General features: G+C 38.7%; 1 protein-coding gene across 5 annotated transcripts in view; it reads left to right on the top strand.

Moving 5' to 3' along the window:
• The window catches only part of LOC137250136 (G-protein coupled receptor moody), a 173,595-nt gene that overhangs the window by 95,264 nt on the left and 56,214 nt on the right, over positions 1 to 22,117 (top strand). For 4 of the 5 annotated variants that reach the window (XM_067782467.1, XM_067782464.1, XM_067782465.1 and 1 more), the window contains 2 exons: positions 3,530 to 3,768; positions 3,836 to 4,358. In XM_067782467.1, the coding sequence (XP_067638568.1) occupies positions 3,557 to 3,768; positions 3,836 to 4,358 (735 nt within the window). In that variant the 5' untranslated portion in view covers positions 3,530 to 3,556. Of the gene's footprint in view, positions 1 to 3,237; positions 3,449 to 3,529; positions 3,769 to 3,835; positions 4,359 to 22,117 lie in introns of those variants that run through there. The other variant, XM_067782468.1, reaches the window with a different exon arrangement.

Here is a 22,117-nt window from a genome sequence, read left to right as displayed (position 1 = left end):
CAATGTTGGCATATCCGATTCCAGGAGCAACGTTTATTCTAGATACCGATGCGTGGGGATATGCTATAGGAGGCGTTTTATCACAACTGGTCGATGGAGAAGGTAGTTGCCTATTACAGCCCATCAATTGGAAAACCAGAGAGGAACTATTGCGTTATTCGGAGAGAGCTGTTGGCATTGGTATAGTGCATTAAACATTTTCACAAGTACCTCTACGGGCAGCGATTCCGCGTCAGGACAGATCACGCAGCGTTAAAATGGCTCTTGCAGTTCCGTAATCCAGAATGACAATTGGCACGGTGGATCGAGCGACGACAAAGGTATGACTTTTCCATTGAGCATCGAAAAGGTAGTTCCCATGGATCCCATACCGTACCCATACAGATCTGTCACATGTTATGCAAGGGCTCGAACGAAACGAAAGACCAAATAGAGAGGAGATGTCAGCAGAGAGTCCCATTGCAAAGTCATATTGGGCACAGTGGAACAGTTTAAAATTGATATCCGGTTGCCTTCATCGAGTATGGGAGAGTGAGGATGGTCAAAGTAAGAGGAAACTGATAGTTGTTTCAGGGAAAATAATTGCCGACGTTCTCAGTGGCCTACATAACGGTGCAAGTGGAGGTCATATTGGAATTGCGAAGACGCTCGAGAAGATTAATCAGAGATTCTATTGGGTTGGTTGCCGGCAGTCTGTCACTGAGTGGATTGCCAACTGCGAGTTTTGCAGCAGAGCGAAAGGGCCCAACCGAAGTCATGGCCAGATGAAGCAGTATATTTCAGGTGCACCATTTGAAAGGATCGCTATGGATGTCGCATGTCCATTTCCTCCTAGCAACTGCGGAAACAAATATGTACTGGTGGTTATGGATTATTTCAGCAAATGGCCAGAGGTATACCCAATCCCAAATCAAGAAGCGGAAACAGTGGCAGAAGTGTTCATAAACAATTGGTTTGCAAGGTATGGTGTACCAATGGAGTTACATTCTGACCAAGGAAGACATTTTGAATCAGCTGTGTTCCCAGAAATGTGTAAAACATTGGGCGCTCGAAAAACACGGACAACTGCATTGCATCCTCAGTCCGATGGTATGGTGGAACGATTCAATAAAACATTGGAGGAGCATTTGAGGTGGACAAGCTCCATAAATAGTGGGATACACGCATACCATTATTCTTAATGATTTACCGATCGGCAGTGCATGAGACAACGGGCCAAACTCCCGCAAAAGTAATTTTTGGCAATGACCTTCGACTGCCAGCCGATTTGGAGTTTGGGAAAAATGCCGATGCGGAGAGAAATCCACTGGCGTCTTGGAGGAAGAGCTGAGGGATGATCTTGTAAGACAACGAACCAAGATTATGATTGACAAGACGAAAGCCAGATATGATAAAGCATTAATTCGAAAGGTTTTCGGGAAGGAGATTAGATGTTGCAACCCACAACGAAAAAAAAGTGTGTCACCGAAATTGCAGTGTAATTGGGAAGGCCCATACAAACTTATAAAACGAACCAACGATGTAGTTTACCGCATACAAACCATTGGCAAACTACGAAACAAAATGAAAGTGATTCATTTGGAAAGGCTGGCAGCAAGCAGACCGGAAAATTTGACTTAGGTGGAGGGCAGTGTGACGAATATTACCATTTCTAAGGTTATTAAATAAAGGCACAACAACATCTAAGCAAGCTACATAAACACATTAATTATCATGTACACACATACATACCAGCAGCAGAGAGATACCCACAAACGCATGTCAACATCACCTGCTACTTCGCTCACATATACACACGCATATGGTTACACACTACATATACACGCACGTATGGCTGGTGACCAGGTAGAGGATTCTAGAAGAAGAAACGTCTAGGCATTTGGGCAGAGAGTATAAAAGCAGCAGAAGCTGAGTAGTCCGTAAACAGTTTGATTTAAGCACACTATTGGTTGTGAAGTTAACTGTTATGGTGAAGTACTTTCAAAGTAGTCTAATAAAGGCCATTTCTGCGTTATTGAATATTGGAGTTTAGCTATTCGAACGTTAGCAGAAGATTTGGAATAAGCGGAATTACAGTAAATTCGTTATAATATGTATATATTTTTAAAAAACTTAAGCAAAACTTGTTTCTTAATTTCATGAAATAATTCAAATATTTGACAAAATATTGCCCGCTTTAAGTATAGCGGTGGCAAAAAATGTTGAAACCCTTTTTTTATTTGACATAATGACTTTTGCATTGCAACGTTTTTGACAGGGTACTCTACGGTTATATTACGGCCGCTATGTAGCGGCTCCGTTTTGGAGGAAACGGTGGCTTAAGCGGGGTCACTCCTCGGCAGTGGTTTGGCAAACACCGAGGGTATTTCTTCTATGAAAAGCATCTCAGTGGAAATTCATCTCCCTTGCAGCTGCCGTTGGGAGTCGGCATAAAACATATAGGACCCGTCCAACCAGTTTTTTTATTTTTATTCCATTCAAGGCCTTATAGTTTACCTGGAAAGCATTTATAGTAGAATTCGTTAGCAAAAGAGGAAAGAGAAGCAACGAAGGAGTAATACCATGACTACGATAGCCACAGTTGTATTGAAGTATTGTGCTGGCATTTCTAACCTAAGGTCCCCGACTCAAGTCACATCAAAGTACTGTAACGAATTTTGGGAAATTTCTCTTATTTTCAACTTTCTACTAACGTTCGAATCACTAAACTATTGAATAAATAACTCCACTATTCAATAATGCAAAATGGCCTTTATTAAAGTACTTCACAATAACACTTCTACTGCTCGACATATAGCGTGCTTAAATCAAACTGATTCGTCGTACCTCAGCTGCTGCTTTTATACTCTTTGGTTTCCTCGTTGACATATTTCAAGGCGTTTCTATTTCTAGAATTTGCTACTTGTTTACCAGCTATAAATTTCTCAGCTATAACTACAGTTGCACGATTTTTATAACTTCTCGCATAACCCATGCGCGTGTATATGTGAGTGATACTTCCACAGATGATTGCCTACTTTTGGGAGTATCTCAGATAAGATATATGCATGTATTTGTGCGTCTCTCTCCGCTGCGTGTACGTACATAGGTGTAGATATAATGATTGATTCGTTTATGTAGATACAAGTGACTGCCTGCTTTATTCTTGTTGTGGCTCCATTTACTTAGTATCAGACTAGTGATGTGAGTATAATTTAGTGTCACTAATATTCGTCACAGTACATTAAAAAAAATTTCCAAAACGGGTCGCCCTTGTATTTATTCCTGCCGTAAAACGTTTCTCACTAAAAATTTTAATTTGCCTTAGCAAATCGCGTTCGGATTCGTCAAAAATATGTTGATCCGTCAATTTGTAGAAAAATCAAATTAAGCAAACTTTAAATAAGAAGAAAAGACCGTCCTTAATCTCTTCGGTGAATATACCACACCAAAATATTTATATCATTATGTATGTCTATAGCTCATGATACTGTTGTCACTGGTAATATTAAAAACAATAAAGAACCAGATAATACTAATTGGTTTATAGACTCGGAATTCAACAGCGATTTTCATAATGAATTTATCGTCATCGGATTTGCTGTTCGATTGTTTCAACCTCCCACTGGCAGCGTCTACATTCTTAAGAAGGTCTTGGATTCATGGCGAACTCCTTTGCAGACTTTTTCCGCTGATGAGATATGGGTTATTGGCCGTTTCTTTGTCTACTGTATCACTCATAACCATAAATAGATACGTCATAATTGCACATCCTCGACAGTATTTACGGTTGGTTAGCAAATAGTTTAATTAATACTAAAATAAAAATGTACATTTCTTTAATATTGTTTTTTAGAATCTACCAACGTCGTTATTTGGCTTTAATGATTGCAGGCACGTGGGTTACCGCATTTTCTATAATGATACCAACTTGGCGTGGTATTTGGGGCAAATTCGGCCTCGATACATCTATTGGATCGTGTTCCATTTTGCTTGATAAAAATGGCCATACCCCAAAAGTGTTTCTATTCATTGTAGCATTTATGGTCCCTGGTATCTGCATAGTTGTATGTTATGCGCGGATTCTTTATTTAGTACGAAAGGCAGCATTCAAATCCAGAGACGCAACGAACAAAAATATTCCTTACCAAAATGAAACACCAACTTCACCGCAGCCAAACTCAGAAAATAAATTCATCTCAACTACGACCAAAGTTCCGGAAACATTATCAGCAATAAAACCATTTGATGTCTATGAAAATCTAGAATACATTGATATGAGTGATTCAAATGATAATGAGCAGGATTCAGATGAAATAAGAACAACCAACGGTGGTAATAAAAGTAACGATGGGAACTGCATCGAACACCAATATATTGTAAGTAAAATCTTATTTCCGACATTCAGTAGAACACAGAAAGGAAATAATGATAGGGGTTTCAGTGGGAGTACAAATAAAAGTTGCGTGTACATTATTTTATTTTATGTTATTATTTTATTCCAATATATATATAATTGGTAACAAGGACAAAAGGAAATAAAAACCGCTTATTTCTTTTTCTAAAGGGAAATAAAGCCCGCGTGCGTTATTTTCCCTATGCCAGCGGGCGGTACCTCACTTTTTGTGATAGGAAGCGAGATGTTCATGGGATGAACGAATTGAGAGGGGAAATGAAGTGAAGAAAATAAAGACAGAGGAGAAGCGAGCAGGAAATATTTTAAAGCTTTAGAAAAAAAGCTATTATCAAGAGTTGGAAAGTGTAAACACATTAAGGGAGCAGAACTATGTTGCTTATTTTGTTTTTGCTTTTCAACGGAATTTTTTTTCTAAGCGAGCAGAAAAATGTTTGAATATAAGTTTCTCATCTACTGTCGATAGGGGAGACATCGGAATATATACATGAGTTCCCTTGGTTCAAGTTTCCCAGATTGCCGCTGTAAATCCTATGGGAAGCCGGGCTTTGTTATCTTGGGGCAAGAAATATACAGACACAGGGCCAAGTATTGAGGCTAAAGTTTCTATTTACCTAATGGAAGTCACAGAAAAGTATTGGTCTTGGTGCGCTCTATGATGATCTGCTTCTGAATGACTCAGCCAGTACGAGGCGCTTGGCCTTCCGTGTATCTGTCCGTCTAGGCAACATTCAAATATAAGCAGCGTTCGGGGAAATATTAGATCCCAGCTGGGTAAGTTTTTCAGTTAGCTCTGAAAGGGTATATTGCAAACAATTTCACGGCGACGACGTTCTTCAATAGACGCGATAAACATAGCTAAACTAATAATGGATTTTAGCAATTTAAGCTGCTCATTCTCCAAACGTGGACGTCCAGAGCTAACTCAAAGTGTCAACGATTTTGCTGCTTCAGATTTTTTATAACAATCCAAATATTTTCTGCTTTGAATTTTTTCTATGCTTCATCGAGTACATTCTTTGCTTTTCCTTATGTTTGAGATGTTTTTCAAAATCATCAATTTCTTTCTGTCAAGTCTAGCTTCATGCGTAGTTCTTCAATTTATATTTTAATGGCATTTTGAGCGGGAGTAGGACGTACAGCGGATGGAGTGGAAGTTGACGAATCTTCATCTCCACCACCACTAATAACAAGAGGCTGCGTTTTCCGTTTTGAAGCACCTGTGTAGAAAATGTCGCAAATGCAGCAATACTAACTTGCCAGCTCAGGTTCGTTGTCATGATCATGGTCAATTAGCTGCTGATTAGTAAGTGTAATCTCATTCTGAGTCACTGATTCCTCATGTTGAACAACCTGAAGGCTTATTTCAGTTTGATTCACACCTTGAGTTCAAACACTATCAGAGGTCCTAGTGTTTATAAATAAAAAAAATACTTGGCGCAATTTACCTCCAAGGAGATTAAGGCCGAGCTTTTCTTCTTATTAGCGTCGTGGTCCTTTTAATTTCGCAACAAATAGGCAGGACAAGACCTACATGTTTTATGCCGACTCCGAACGGCATCATGACAGAAAAACATTGGGAGTCTTTGCCAAATCACTTCTGAGGGGCGACCCCGATTTAAAAAACTTTTTTTTTAATTGAAAAACTGTTTTATAAATGTGGATGTTACTTTTCCTGGAGTTGAACTTTGGCGTGATAGGCGGAGCACGCTACCACGACACCATGATGGCTGCTGGTCCTGGTGCTTCCCTGGAATAAATATATCATTATAAGGGCTCAAGATTAGCAAACAAGAGACGTTAAAAGTAATTTTTTTAATTTATGACACATTTTATCCACTACTACTTATTTACTTAATTGGCGCTTAATATTTTAAACGGTTGTGGCGCGTCAGTCGCTTCTTCTCTCTGCCAACCGGTGCCAGTTGGTACCACCAAGGGAGTTTAAATCGTTTTCAACATGGTTGTCCAGCGGAGTGAGGGCCGCCTTCTACCTCTGCTTCCATAGGCGGGCTCCGATAGAAACACTTTCTTGGCGGGAGCATCATCTTTCATTCGCATAACATGGCCTAGCAAGCGCATCCGCTGCGTTTTAATTCGCTGGACTATGTTGATGTCTACGTAGAGCTCGTACAGCTCATCGTTAAATTTTCTTCGGTACTCGCCATTGCCAATGCGTAGAGGTATTGTTTTCAATAAATCCGTTTAACTTAAAAATTTTTTTTTTAATTATTTTATTTTCAAGTTTTTAGTCTTTATTTAATTGCCTATTATTTCTCATTCTATTTAGTTCATTTAGTGACTCATTATTGCATGAATAGAAAACGGCCTGTGAAAAAACCGCCGCTAGGTGGCGCAAGAATCGAGATATTCAAAAAAATCGTATTTGTGGTCCGATTTGGTCCATATTTAGAACACATAATATATACATGAAAAGAAAGCGACCTATGATGTCCGATATGGCTCATATTTGGAACAAATATTACATACATTCCGGTAGAAGTGACATCAAAATATTTTGGTGTTCGAGGAGGGACAAGCATACGTGGCGCAGAGTCCAGTAAAGTCTTTGGAAGGATTACGTATTGAGGACTTAGATTGTAACAAATTGTCAGGAAGCAGTCCTTGCAATAATGAGTCACTAAAGGAACTAAATATAATGAGAAATAATAGGCAATTATATAAAGCAGGCATGCTTAACGAACGAAACGATATCATTTCGTTACGATAATCAACGTTAATAAACGAAACGAAGTCATTTCGTTTCGTTTATTAACGTTAAGAACGCCAAATTAACGTTAATTTGACGATCTTAACGTTAATAAACGAAACGAAGTGACTTCGTTTCGTTTATTAACGTTGATTATCGTAACGAAATGATATCGTTTCGTTCGTTAAGCATGCCTGATATAAAGACTAAAAACTAGAAAATAAAATAATTAAAAAAAAAAAAATCAAGTTGGACGGTTTTATTGAAAACAATACTTACATGAAGTAATAATAATACTAAAAGCTAGAATATAATTAGGTGGGTCCTAGGTACTGGTCATCACACTCCTCATCAATCTAGGGCGTTGATCAGACAATTAAATAAAAGCGTTGGACGCGTAAAATTTCTATTGATAGTCATAAGTAAGGCCAACTAAATCTTAATCAGGTTATGCTACGCCTCACATTTATAGAAACTTGTGTGTGAGTGTGATTACTAGCACCCAGGACCTACCTAATTATTTTCTAGCTTTTAGTATTATTATAACTTCATGTAAGTATTGTTTTCAATAAAACCGTTTAACTTAAATTTGTTTTATTATTATTTTTTTCTAGTTTTTAGTCTTTATATAATTGCATATTATTTCTCATTCTATTTCCTTCATTTAGTGACTCATGATTACAAGGGCTCTTTCCTGACAATTTCCCTGCAAAAATCGTTGGATCATATGGTCCACTGGAGTACTTACCATTATACTCCACTGTAATGCAGCAATGGACCAACTCCTGTTTCTACACGAACACATTGTAAGCCGATCATTGCTCGTTTTTAACGACTGTAATCACTACACGATGTTTATTTGACTGTGAGTACTCCATGGATTACTCTGATGTAATGCGAAGCTGGAGTATATGGTCCAGTCCTAGGACATCGCAATGTTAATTGGACCATATTTTTTGTATGAATTGTGGTTAATTTTGGAGTACTCGGTTGGTCCATAGCGAGTACTCCATACATGCATGCATGGAGTACTCGCGATTTTTGCAGGGTTGTTACAATCTAAATCGTTTTCTTTTCTGAAATAAAGTGTTTCCTAAGTAAATGGTAAAGTCTTAATAGTGTTACTCCTATCCCAGAAAATTGTCAACATTTATAGTGCATACAACGAACCATGATGGAATGATACAGGTGGCAGCATGGTGACATACCTACAAACATGAATAAAAATTCCATGTACTTTGTTTTTGTAAATTCGATGGACAAATGTCAAAATCGTACTGCGCCAGAAGTTGATGTATCAAATCAAATAAAAAAGTTTATAATCAGCTGTTCCGTGCTGCCACCTTGTATCGTTGCGCCATGCAACGAACATTTCATCTCACCATATTCATTCATACCAAAAATCACACAAGAAGATTGCCCATTGCGCATGTAAACATTAGATCATCTCTTTTTTATGGGCAATTCTTACGTCATCTTCCTTTAGCTCTTGTTTTTTTCTCTCTTTCTTTCATTCGCTCAAACAGTCAACTGTGATGTAGCTGCGTAGAACGAAGCAATTTTGAACTCGTGAATGCGGAAGCTGGTAGGTGATCTGCACTCATATTAACAGAGTATATGTGGAAATCAAGAGCGAATTGAGAGTTTCACAGAGTTGCACTGCCACACCGCATTTTATACAGGGTAAAAGTGTAACGCTTTTGCGCTGCGAGCAGGCAACAATTTTCACAAAAGAACGAAATACCCCGTAAAGGCGTTGTCTGTTTTTTTAGAATAGAACAACAACCCTGGCGCGGCGTACAAAAAGCGTAACACTATAGCCAGAAAAGAAAACGCTATAAGTCCGCATTCCTTCCAAAGACTTTACTGGGCTCTGCCCCACGTATGCTTGCCCCTCCTCGAACCCCAAAATATTTTGATGTCACTTCTACCGGAATGTATGTAATATTTGTTCCAAATAAAAGCCAAATCGGATATCATAGGTCGCTTTCTATTCATGTATGTATTATGTGTTCTAAATATGGACCAAATCGGACCACAAATATGATTTTTTTGAATATCTCGATTCTTGCGCCACCTAGCGGCGATTTTTTTCATAGGTCGCTTTCTATTCTTGTATGTATTATGTGTTCCAAATATGAGCCAAATCGGACCACAAATACGATTTTTGTGAATATCTCGATCCTTGCGCCTCCTAGCGACGATTTTTTTTCGTATTATTGCATTGTCATCGGGTTCTGAACGACGTTCCAAGTTTCACGCTTGTAGCTTATCGGGAAGTTACTTAAATTTTAATTACAAAATTCGTTCCTGTCAAGTCAACCTAAATAAAACGTCATTTCCTTCTGACATGATCCGAAATTTTTAAATTTTTTGTTATTTCAAAAATTGTGTTTTAATTTAATGTGCTCTATGTTTGTTTGTTTTAATGGTCTGTGCAATTTATACTTATTATTAAGAATTCATGAATTCATTCATTCATAACACCGGCTTATAATAATTGAATATTCAATTATTATGTTTTTCTAAGAGAAACTGAAAGGAAATAAAGAAACATTTACTGGCATATTGCGATGGTACCATTACGAAAACCGCCACGAATTTATCATCAGACAATTTCGTAATGTCATCAAAGGTTTCACGGAGATTTTAACTGCGAATCATACGATAAAACAGCAGTCGCATTTGTGGTCCGATTTGGTTCATATATGGAACACATAATACATACATGAATAGAAAGCGACGTATGAAGAAAAATCGCCGCTAGGTGGCACAATGATCGAGATATTCAAAAAAATCGTGTTTGTGGTCCGATTTGGTCCATATTGGGAACAAATATTACATACAGTCCGGTAGAAGTGACATCAAAATTTTTCTGGAGTTGGAGGAGGGACAAGCATACGTGGCGCAGAGTCTAGTAAAGTCTTTGGAAGGATTATGTATTGCGGACTTAGATTGTAACAAATTATCAGGAAAGAGTCCTTGTAATAATGAGTCACTAAAGGAACTAAATAGAATGGAAATAATAGGCAATTAAATAAAGGCTAAAAACTTGAAAATGAAATAAATAAAAAAAAAAATGTTTAAGCTAAACGGTTTTATAGAAAACAATACTTACATGAAATAATAATAATACTAAAAGCTAGAAAATAATTAGGTGGGTCCTAGGTACTAGTAATAACACTCCTCATCAATCTATGGCGTTGATCAGACAATTAAATAAAAGCGTTGGCGCGTAAAATTTCTATTGGTAGTCATATATAAGACCAACTGAACCTTAATCAGGTTATGGTACGTCTCACATTTTTAAAAATTACACGCACCCAACGCTTTTATTTAACTGTCTGATCAACGCCCTAGATTGATGAGGAGTGTGGTTACTAGTACCTAGGACCTACCTAATTATTTTCTAGCTTTTAGTATTATTATTATTTCATGTAATTATTCTTTTCAATATAACCATTTAATTTAAAACATTTTTTTTAATTATTTTATTAGCGTATTTAAAGCAAACATTTCGATCCTTCAAACGTTCTTGTCTTTCTTATGCCGACCGATTTTAACTATAAAGGTTAGGTTAGTTTGAACTGGCCGGTCAATGAGGACCTCACATAGACTGACTGAGTCCGTAGTGTTACCAGAATTTTGTTTTAACGACCAAACTGAAAACCCCTATCAAAAACCAGGACTTATGTTATAAAATAACTCCGTCCTCTTGGAAATACTTGAAGCTTGCTAGGACTTAAGCCACTTGCTGCTTCTAGATCTGACAGCTGTATCACTGCTAATAGCTGGAGTCTTAGCCTGGCAAGTGCAGGGCACGAGCACAGAACGTGCTCGATCGTTTCCTTATCCAACCAGCACTTCCTACATCTGCTATACTGTCCAAGCCTAATTTAAGGCATGTGGCGGCAGAAGGCAGTGCCCAGTCAGAATACCCGTCATGAGTCTACAGTCTTTTTTTAAACGGTTTTATTTAGCTTGAGTTGACAGGCAGGCCGCATGCACGGCCGCACGGCCGTTGTGAACGAATCTTGTAATTGTAATTTAAGTAACTTAGCTACAAGCTTGAAACTTGGAATATAGTTTAGAACCCGATGACAATGCAATAATAAGAAAAAAATCGCCGCTAGGTGGCGCAAGGATCGAGATATTTGCAAAATTCGCATTTGTCGTCCGATTTGGCTCATATTTGGAACACGTAATACATGCAAGAATAGAAATCGACCTGTGAAAAAAATCACCGCTAGGTGGCGCATGGATCGAGATATTCACAAACATCGTATTTGTGGTCCGATTTGGCTCATATTTGGAACACATAATACATGCAAGAATAAAAAGCGACTTATGAAAAAATCGCCGCTAGGTGGCGCAAGGATCGAGATATTCACAAAAATCGTATTTGTGGTCCGACTTGGCTCATGCTTGGAACACATAATACATACAAGAATAGAAAGCGACCTATCAAAAAAATCGCCGCTAGGTGGCGCAAGGATCGAGATATTCACAAAAATCGATTTGATTTGGTCCATATTTTGAACACATAATACATACATGAATAGAAAGCGACCTATGATGCCAGATTTGGCTCATATTTGGAAAAAATATTGCATACAGTCCAGTAGATAAGACATCAAAATATTTTGGAGTTGGAGGAGAGACAAGCATACCTGACGCAGAGTCGAGTAAAGTCTATGGAAGGATTATGTATTGAGGACTTAGGTTGTAACAAATTGTCAGGAAAGAGTCCTTGTAATAATTAGTCACTAAATGAACTAAATAGAATGAGAAATAATAGGCAATTAAATAAAGACTAAAAACTTGAAAATAAAATAATAAAAAAATTGTTTAAAGTTAAACGGTTTTATTGAAAACAATACTTACATGAAATAATAATAATACGTAAAGCTAGAAAATAATGAGGTAGGTCCTAGGTACTAGTCATCACACTCCTTATCAATCTAGGGCGTTGATCAGACAATTAAATAAAAGCGTTGAACGCGTCATATTTCTATTGATAGTCATAAGTAAAACCAACTGAACCTTAATCAGGTTATGCTAAGCCTCACATTTTTAGAAATTTCACGCGCACAACGCTTTTATTTAATTGTCTGATCAACCCCCTAGATTGATAAGGAGTGTGATGACTAGTACCTAGGACCTACCTAATTATTTTCTAGCTTTTCGTATTATTATTATTTCATGTAAGTATTGTTTTCAATAAAACCGTTTAACTTAAACATTTTTTTTAAATTATTTTATTTTATCGAGATAGATATAGACTTCCATATATCAAAATCATCAGTATCGAAACAAAATTTGATTGAGCCTTGTCCGTCCGTCCGTCTGTCCGTTTGCCCGTTAACACGATAACTTGAGTAAATTTTGAGGTATCTTGATGTAATTTGGTATGTAGGTTCCTGGGCACTCATCTCAGATCGCTATTTAAAATGAACGATATCGGACTATAACCACGCCCACTTTTTCGATATCGAAAATTTCGAAAAACCGAAAAATGCGATAATTCATTGTCAAAGACGGATAAAGCGATGAAGCTTGGTAGATGGGTTGACCTTATGACGCAGAATATAAAATTAGTAAGATTTTTGATAATGGGCGTGGCACGGCCCACTTTTAAAAGAAGGTAATTTAAAAGTTTTGCAAGCTGTAATTTGGCACTCGTTGAAGATATCATGATGAAATTTGGCAGGAACGTTACTACTATTACTATATATGTACTAAATTAAAATTAGCAAAATGGGATGAAGAACACGCCCACTTTTTAAAAAAAATTTATTTAAAAGTCAAATTTTAACAAAAAATTTTATATCTTTACTGTATATAAGTAAATTAAGTCAACATTCAACTCCAGTAATGATATGATACAACAAAATACAAAAATAAAAGAAAATTTCAAAATGGGCGTGGCTCCGCCCATTTTCATTTAGTTTGTCCAGAATACTTTTAATGCCATAAGTCGAACAAAAATTTACCAATCCTTCTTAAATTTGGTAGGGGCATAGATTCTATGACGGTAACTGTTTTCTGTGAAAATGGGCGAAATCTGTTGAAGCTACGCCCAGTTTTTATACACAGTCCACCGCCTGTCCTTCCGCTCGTACGTTAACACGATAACTTGAGCAAAAATCGATATATCTTTACTAAACTTAGTCCACGTACTTATCTGAACTCACTTTATCTTGGTATAAAAAATGGCCGAAATCGACTATAACCACGTCCACTTTTTCAATATCGAAAATTACGAAAAATGAAAAAAAATGCCATAATTCTATACCAAATACGAAAAAAGGGATGAAACATGGTAATTTGATTGGTTTATTGACGCAAAATATAACATTAGAAAAAACTTTATAAAATGGGTGTGACACCTACCATATTAAGTAGAACAAAATGAAAAAGTTCTACAGGGCGAAATCAACAGCCCTTGGAATTTTGGCAGGAATACTGTTCGTGGTATTGCATATATAAATAAATTAGCAGTACCCGACAGATGATTGTCTGGATCACCCTGGTCCACATTTTGGTCGATATCTCGAAAATGCCTTTACATATACAACTACCACCACTCCCTTTTAAAACCCTCATTAATAAATACTCATTAATAAATAATTTGATACCCGTATCGTACAAACCCATTCTAGAGTCAACCCTGGTCCACCTTTATAACGATATCCCGAAAAAGCGTCCACCTATAAAACTAAGGCCCACGCCCTTTTAAAAAAACTCATTAACACCTTTCATTTGATACCCATATCGTACAAATAAATTCTAGAGTCAGCCCTGGTCCACCTTTATGGCGATATCCCTAAATGGCGTCCACCTATACAACTATGGCCCACTCCCTCTTAAAATAATCTTAAATACTTTCCATTTGATACACATGTCATATAAACACATTCCAGGGTTACCCCCGGTTCATTTTCCTACATGGTTATTTCCCCTTATTTTGTCTCCATAGCTCTCAACTGAGCATTTAATGTTCGGTTACACCCGAACGTAGCCTTCCTTACTTGTTTAATGATAGAATCAACTTTGTTGGTCTAAGGTTGTAAGACCTACACATAATCTTCGACACTTTACAGCCCAGCGCTTGAACCCACACCTTTCCCGCTTGGTCGATCATGTGCTCCTCCCGCCTTCGCTTAATCTCGCCCAGTCTAATTGGGACGTCTACGGAGCAGGCTTCAAGGGATGCACCCTTTCTAGCTAGTTCGTCCGCTTTTCCATTCCCATCTATTCCCATATACCCTGGGACGCATTATAGATGTATGCTTCTCCCTCTCCCGATTCTCTCTAGAGACTGCTTACACTCTAACACTCATTTAGATGCTGTGGTATGCGAGATTATTGTCTTAATTGCTGCTTGACTGTCAATATAAAAGTTAACATGGTTGCAGCTTAAGCTATTCTCTTCCAGGATTTCTACTGCTTTGGTTACGGCTGCTATTTCCGCTTGGAAAACGCTACAGTAATCCGGCAGCCTGTAGGATCTGTTTATTTCCGGATCAGCACAGTATACCGCAGACCCTACTGCTTCCACTACTTTGGAACCATCTGTGTACACATGTATCGCCTCGTCCGCCATTTGAACACGCTTACGCCAACCATCCACCTCTATTGTGGCCTTAAGATATCCCTCAAAGCCTTGGAAAAACGCTACAGTAATAATATAAAATACTTCAAACAATTATTCTAAAAGATCGTTGCTGCTTTAGACAATTATTCTAAGAGATCGTTGTAAGTAGTTTAGCATGCTCTTCGAGTCCCGAGAAAAGCGACATCAATATACCTGAGTGAAAGTATTCTAAGTGTGGTCGCCCCTCGAAACATTTCGATTGTTCAAAAGTTTCTGAGGGAAAATACAATCCCGCCAATTTGTAAGAAATTCGCAACGCAAATTAGGAGACAGCTCGGCCTAAATCCTCCAGGAGGTATATCGGACCAAGTTGTTAGTATTATTATTATTTATTATTATGGGATATACATATATTACAGATATATATTGTAACGAATTTATTGCAAATCCTCTTATTTGCAACCTTCTGCTAAGTTCGAATCACTAAACTGTTGAATAAATAACTCCAATATTTAATAATGCAAAATGGCCTTTATTAAAGTACTTCACAATAACGCTGAAACTGATTTTAAAATAATACTGCTATTGCTCTCTAGATAGCGTCTTAAATCCAACTGATTATCGCGCCTCTACTCTTGCTGCCTTTTATAATCTCTGATTTCCTCGTTCGCATCTTCTAGGCGCTTCCATTTCCAGAATCTACTAGTTGGCCATCAGCTATCAAATTTCTCAGCTGTAACTACAGATGCACGATTTTATAGCTCTCTCATTGCATACTTTCCGGAGTATCTCAGATATATGCATGTGGTTGTGCGTTGCTTCTCCGCTGCCCTCCACCTAAGTCTGATCGTCCCGACCAGACAAATCTCTCGATCTAAACCCAGCCAGCCTTTCCAAATAAACCACTTTCATTTTGGTTCGTGGTTTGCCAATGGTTTGTATGCGATTACATCTTTGATCCGTTTTACAACTTAGTATGGGCCTTCCCAATTACACTGCAATTTCGGGGATAAACCTTTTTTTCCTTGTGGGTTGTATAACAGCACCAAATCTCCTTCCTGAAAACCTTCCAAATTAATTGCTTTATCGTATCTGGCTTTGATCTTGTCACTCATAATCTTCGCTCTTTGCCTTACAAGATCGTGTATCTCTCTCAGCTCTTCTTCCGACACATCAGTAGATCTCTTGACATTTCTCTCGCATTGGCATCTATCCCAAACTTCAAATCAGCTGGCAGCCGAAGGTCATTGCCAAAAATTAATTTTGCAGGGGTTTGGCCCGTTGTCTCATGCACTGCTGATCGGTAAGCCATCAAGAATAATGGTATGCGGGTATCTCACTCCTTTGGTACTTGTCTACTACTTTCCTTAAATGCTCCTCCAAGGTTCTATTTAAACGTTCCACCATACCATCGGACTGAGGATGCAATGCAGTTGTCCGTGTTTTTCGAATGCCCAGTGATTTACACATTTCTTGGAACACAGCTGATTCGAAATTCCTGCCTTGGTCAGAATGTAACTCCATTGGTACCCCATACCTTGCAGTCCAATTGTTTATAAACACTTCTGCTACTGTTTCCGCTTCTTGATTTGGGATTGGGTATACCTCTGGCCATTTGCTGAAATAATCCATAACATCCATAGCGATCCTTTCAAATGCTGCACCTGAGTTATATTGCTTCATCTGGCCATGACTTCGGGTTTTGGGCCCTTTCGCTCTGCTGCAAACCTCGCAGTTCGCAATCCACTCAGTGACCGACTGACGGCAATCAACCCAATAGATTCTGTGTTTAATCTTCTCGAGCGTCTTTGTGATTCCAAGATGACCTCCGCATGGATCATTATCCAGCTCACTGAGCACGTCAGGAATCCTCTTTCTGTGAACAACTATCAGTTTCGTCTTGCATTGACCATCCGCACTCTCCCATACTCGATGCAAGCAACCGGATATCAATTCTAAACGGTTCCACTGTGCCCAATATGACTTCGCAATGGGACTCTATGCTGACATCTCTTCTATGTTTGGTCTTTCGTTTCGTTCCAGCCCTTGCATAACATGTGACAGATCTGTATCTTCTAGCTGACACTTTCTTAGTTGTTCCTTGTCCCATTCATCCGTACACGTTATAGCCATTAGCCGCACATCTATAATGTCTTCTTTAGCTTCGGCTTTTGAGCAGTGCTTGCATCCCAAACTACATGGTCTTCGTGACATTGCATCGGCATTCCTATGGGTACTACCTTTCCGATGCTCAATGGAAAAGTCATAGCTTTGTAGCCGCTCGATCCACCGTGCCAATTGTCCTTCGGGATTACGGAACTGCAGAAGCCATTTCAACACTCCGTGATCTGTCCTGACGCGGAATCAATGGCCGTAGAGGTATTTGTAAAAATGTTTAATGCACTCTACCGATGCCAACAGCTCTCTCCGTGTAACGCAATAGTTCCTCTCTGGTTTTCCAATCAAACGGCTGTAATATGCAACTACCTTCTCCTGTCCATCGACCAGTTTGATAAAACGCCTTCTATAGGATATCCACTCGCATCTGTATCTAGAATAAAGGTTGCTCCTGGAATCGGATATGCCAACATTGGGGCAGTGCACAAACGCTCTTTCAATGTTTGGAAAGCCACTTCTTGCTCCTTCTTCCATTCAAAAGCTTTATTTTTTCTTGTAAGCTCATGGAGGCTATGGGCTACGCAGGAAAAGTTTGGTACAAATCGCCGGTAATATGTACACAGCCCAAGGAAACTTCTTAATTCATGCAAGTTCCGTGGTCTTGGCCAATCCTTTACTGCCTCTATCTTTTCATTCGCTATACGGATACCTTTTGTCGTTACCTTGTGACCCAAATAATTTACTTCCTTTTTAAACAGCGCACACTTTTTGGGACTTAGTTTCAGGCCAGCGCCAGCTATTCTCTGGAAAGCTTCCTCCAAGTTTTTAAGATGTTCATCGAAGTTTTTGCCCAATACGATGATGTCGTCCAGGTATACCAAGCATGTTTTCCAATGCAGTCCTTTCAATACATGATCTATGAGTCTCGCAAAAGTAGCTGGTGCATTACAAAGTCCATAAGGCATCACTGTAAATTGCCGAGGACCATCTCCGACGCTGAAGGCTGTTTTTTCTTTGTCTTCCTCCTTCACTTCCACTTGCCAGTAGCCACTTTTCAAGTCCAGTGTGGAAAACCATTTCGTACCAGAGAGCGAGTCCAGAGTGTCGTCAATTCTTGGCAATGGGTAGCTATCCTTTTTCGTGACGTCATTCAACTTGCGGTAGTCCACGCAAAACCTCATTTTCCCATCCTTATTCTTCACAAGTACCACAGGTGCGCTCCATGGACTAGCTGATGGTTCGATGACGCCGCTGTCGCTCATTTCTTGTACGATTTGACTCACAACTTCCCGTTTTGCCAGTGAAACACTACGAGGAGCTTGACGTATAGGCCTCGCGTCTCCAGTGTCAATTTGATGTTCCACAACATTGGTGCGGCCGGGTTTGCAACCATCCTGGTCAAATATGTTTGCGTACTTTAGGAGCAGTTGCTTTGCCTTACTCTGATAATCTTCCTCTAGCCCCTTCATCCATGCCGTGACGTCATTTGAAAGATGAGTATTACTAGATGAAAAGTGTTGCTGGAGCTGTTCATAGTTAATAACTACTTCGGCCTTTGGGCATCTTCCCAAAATAGCCCCTTTGGTCAGTTTGAGTGGTGACTTGAACTCATTGAGTACTCTTACCGGAATACGTCCATATTGTTTTGTCATAGCCAGGGTTTTTCCTACAAGTATGTTCGGTGCTGATTTGTTTGCTGCTTCGACAACCCACAGTTTGTTTGTCCAACAATCTCCATCAACCTTTGCCCAGATGATTGCTTTTGATTTTGGTGGTATTTGCTGACTCTCTTCCACCAGCACTCGTTTACTGCTGTAGCCTCTCTCGTAGCCAAAATTAAGTGGCATATCCATGTTCTTATATCGCATCGTCTTGCTTTGCATATCGATCTTGATGCCTTGGTCGATTAAGAAGTCCACTCCAATTATGGTTTCATCAACAATCTCAGCCACTATAAAATTGTGTATTACCATGACGTTCCCAATTGCCACTTCACATGCTACTTCATCTAGAACCGTGGTGTCTTCTCCGGTGGCTGTACGCAATCTTGCTCCATGCAATGGTCTTATTTCCCTGTTGACTAAGTCCGTTCGAATGATGGAATGAGATGCACCCGTATCTACAGTCAGTAAACGTTCCTTTCCATCCACATGTCCTCCGACAGTAAGATTGTTTGACCTTCCAATTTGTGAGATACAGATTATGGGGAATTCAATTGAGGGAGCCAGCTGTCGCCCCTTGCGGCTGACTCGCTTTAGTTTAACGATTGATTGGTCTTGGGGATATGCTCATCTCCTTCAGCTCTGCGTTTACGACCACCCATATTGTTGAAACTGTTAGGGTTGGTGTTGCAATAACGCGCAATGTGCCCTGGCTTTCCACATTTAAAGCATTTCACTGCATCATTATTCTTCTGCTGCGTACCCTTCAATGCTTCCAAAATTGTGTTTACCCACTCTGGTCTTTTTACTTCCACACGATGAGCCTTATATGCTGGAGGCAGTTTCCTGAGTCAATGCATGTGATACCGTTTCAGCAAATGTCAGCTTTGGGTTTGCGTATGTAGCTCGCTTCGTTTCCACGTCCTGTATGATATTTATAAAACTCTGGATTTTTACCCTTTCGGTGTATTCCACGGGTGCGTCCGCATTTGCTAAATGAGCCAATCTTTCAACATCCGAGGCAAACTCCTACAAAGTCTCGTTAGCTTTTTGGTACCGGTTTTGAAATTCTATTTGGTAGATCTGTTTCCTATGTTCGCTTCCGTACCGTCATTCTACAGCGGCCATCAATGCTTCATAACTGTTTCGTTCGTACTCTGCGATGGTATGTAATATCTCTACAGCTGGTCCTTTTAAAGCCACGTACAATGCAGCAACTTTATCTTCGGCATTCCAGCTTTTCGCTGCTGACTTCTTCTCAAATTGGAGCTTAAATACTTGGAAAGGAACAGAACCATCAAACCTTGGTGATTTTACCTTCAGAGTAGACGTTGAAGTGATTGGACAGTTCAATTCTAACTCCTGAATCCGATCTTTCAAAGCATCAATCTCGGCCTCCATTTTATCTTGTCTTTCACTAAAAACCACCAGCTGCGATGAGAATTTTGTTTCCTGTGCCTCCAGCTGCGAGGATATGCGATCCTCCTGTGCTTTCAACTGCTCAGCCAGCAGAGATGTCATATATGTCTTCTGTTATTCCAGTTGTGGTGCCATATATGTCTTCTGTTCTTCCATCTTGGATGTTAAACGTGTCTCTTGCTATTTCAGCTGAGATGCCACTGTCGAGCAGTTATTGCAGCCAATATCATGTTCAAGTCTGTGCTGGTAACTGTCTGCGGTGTTTCATTTTTGTCCTCTAATTTTGTTGTCTAATCGCCATCAAGATGAAAGACATACTCTTTCACGTCAATTCCTTCTAATTCCATTGCCTGTCGTAGTCGTTCCTGAAGTTCTAGTTTAATGCCGGTTGTGTTCAATCCACGACTCTCCACCTCTTTCTTCAATTGCTGGATCTTCAATTCACTTAACTTTGCCATGTCCAAGTTGTATTTGAAATCTCCAGAATTTATTCAACAATTCCTCTTCTGAAACCAATTGTAACGAATTTACTGCAAATCCTCTTATTTGCAACCTTCTGCTAAGTTCGTATCACTAAACTGTTGAATAAATAACTCCAATATTTAATAATACAAAATGGCCTTTATTAAAGTACTTCACAATAACACTGTAACTGATTTTCAAAATAATACTGCTATTGCTCGCTAGATAGCGTCTTAAATCCAACTGATTATCGCGCCTCTACTGTTGCTGCCTTTTATACTCTCTGATTTCCTCGTTCGCATCTTCTAGGCGCTTCCATTTCCAGAATCTACTAGTTGGCCATCAGCTATCAAATTTCTCAGCTGTAACTACAGATGCACGATTTTATAGCTTCTCTCATTGCATACTTTCGGGAGTATCTCAGATATATGCATGTGGTTGTGTGTTGCTTCTCCGCTGCGTGTACGTACATATGTGTAGACATAATGATTGATTCGTTTATGTAGATACAAGTGACTGTCTGATTTATTGTTGTTGTGACTTCATTTACTTAGCATCAGACTAGGGATGTGAGTATCACTTAGTGTCACTAATATTCGTCACAATATGAACAATCTCAATGAAAATTAAAGGGGCATATTTTTAAATTTCTACCAAACTTCAGTATTTTAGCTATTAAAATGAAGGAGAAATTAACGAAACTTCTAAGAGATGAACCAATGGAATTAATGAATTTAATTTTGCTTTGCTATTTAATTTATTTGACATAGTTTCCACTTTGACGTAGTTACTGAAAGTTAAAAAACTGATAGGAAAATAATTTTAATTGAACAATTAGTTGAATGGGAGACAAACTAATTTGCGTTAAAACTGGCTGACAGACGGCCATGGCTTAACTTCATTGTTCTGATAATTTCGATGGGCCTGTCCTTGTGTAAGAATGATTAAATTTGTATTTTTTTTGTATTTGTATTAATAACAGCCAGAACCACATAAAAATATTCCATCATGGTCACTGTAAGGCATTTCATATGTTATCGCCTTTACAATGTCTGGAGATAAACTGGTCAGTAACCAATCAATAGCATTTTGTTGCTTCGTTGTTGCAAGATTTCCCCAAAAGTGAATGCAGCCCAAGCTACCGCAATTTCCTCCCAAGTATATCATTTGATATATTTCGAAAAATGTTAAAGTCTTCTACAAGAACAATTCTTTCAACATTTTCATTGGACAGCTTTTTAATATCCTCTTCCAACATTCTTCTAAATGTTGGCAATGGGAATGGCGGATTTCGGTACACCAACGCAGTATCTATATTTGCCTTGGATATCGCCATAAACTGATAAACTTTTCCAGCTACATGCTGGAATGTTCTCGAATTTATGGTAAAACTGCGTGTGAGGTCAGGTTTACAATAAATTAAAATTCAGTTACGAGGAAGACTTTGTCCAATTAAGGAAGAGCTTTACAAGGTATAATCGAAACAGCTTTCGCCTTGTCCGTCCTGATGTCACGTTGTTTAAATTTTTCCCAAATTATTAAATAAATAAATTAAAAAATTGCTTCAAATAAATGTTTTCATACATTTAAAAGCAATTAGGACAATTCCCACTGAATTCATACAAATAGGAACTCCATCAATCCTAGTAACTATATCAAAGCCTTCAATTTGTAGTTCTTTATCTGGCAAAGTTCAGAACTCTACAAAACAAAGAATATTCACTGAACAAATAAGTTAATCTGCTCTTATTTCATCG

This window comes from Eurosta solidaginis, chromosome 4 (genome assembly GCF_040869045.1).
Source record: "Eurosta solidaginis isolate ZX-2024a chromosome 4, ASM4086904v1, whole genome shotgun sequence".
NCBI classification, from domain to species: domain Eukaryota; kingdom Metazoa; phylum Arthropoda; class Insecta; order Diptera; family Tephritidae; genus Eurosta; species Eurosta solidaginis.
Note: the sequence above shows the minus strand (reverse complement) of the source record. Positions and strands in the feature narration are given on the sequence as shown.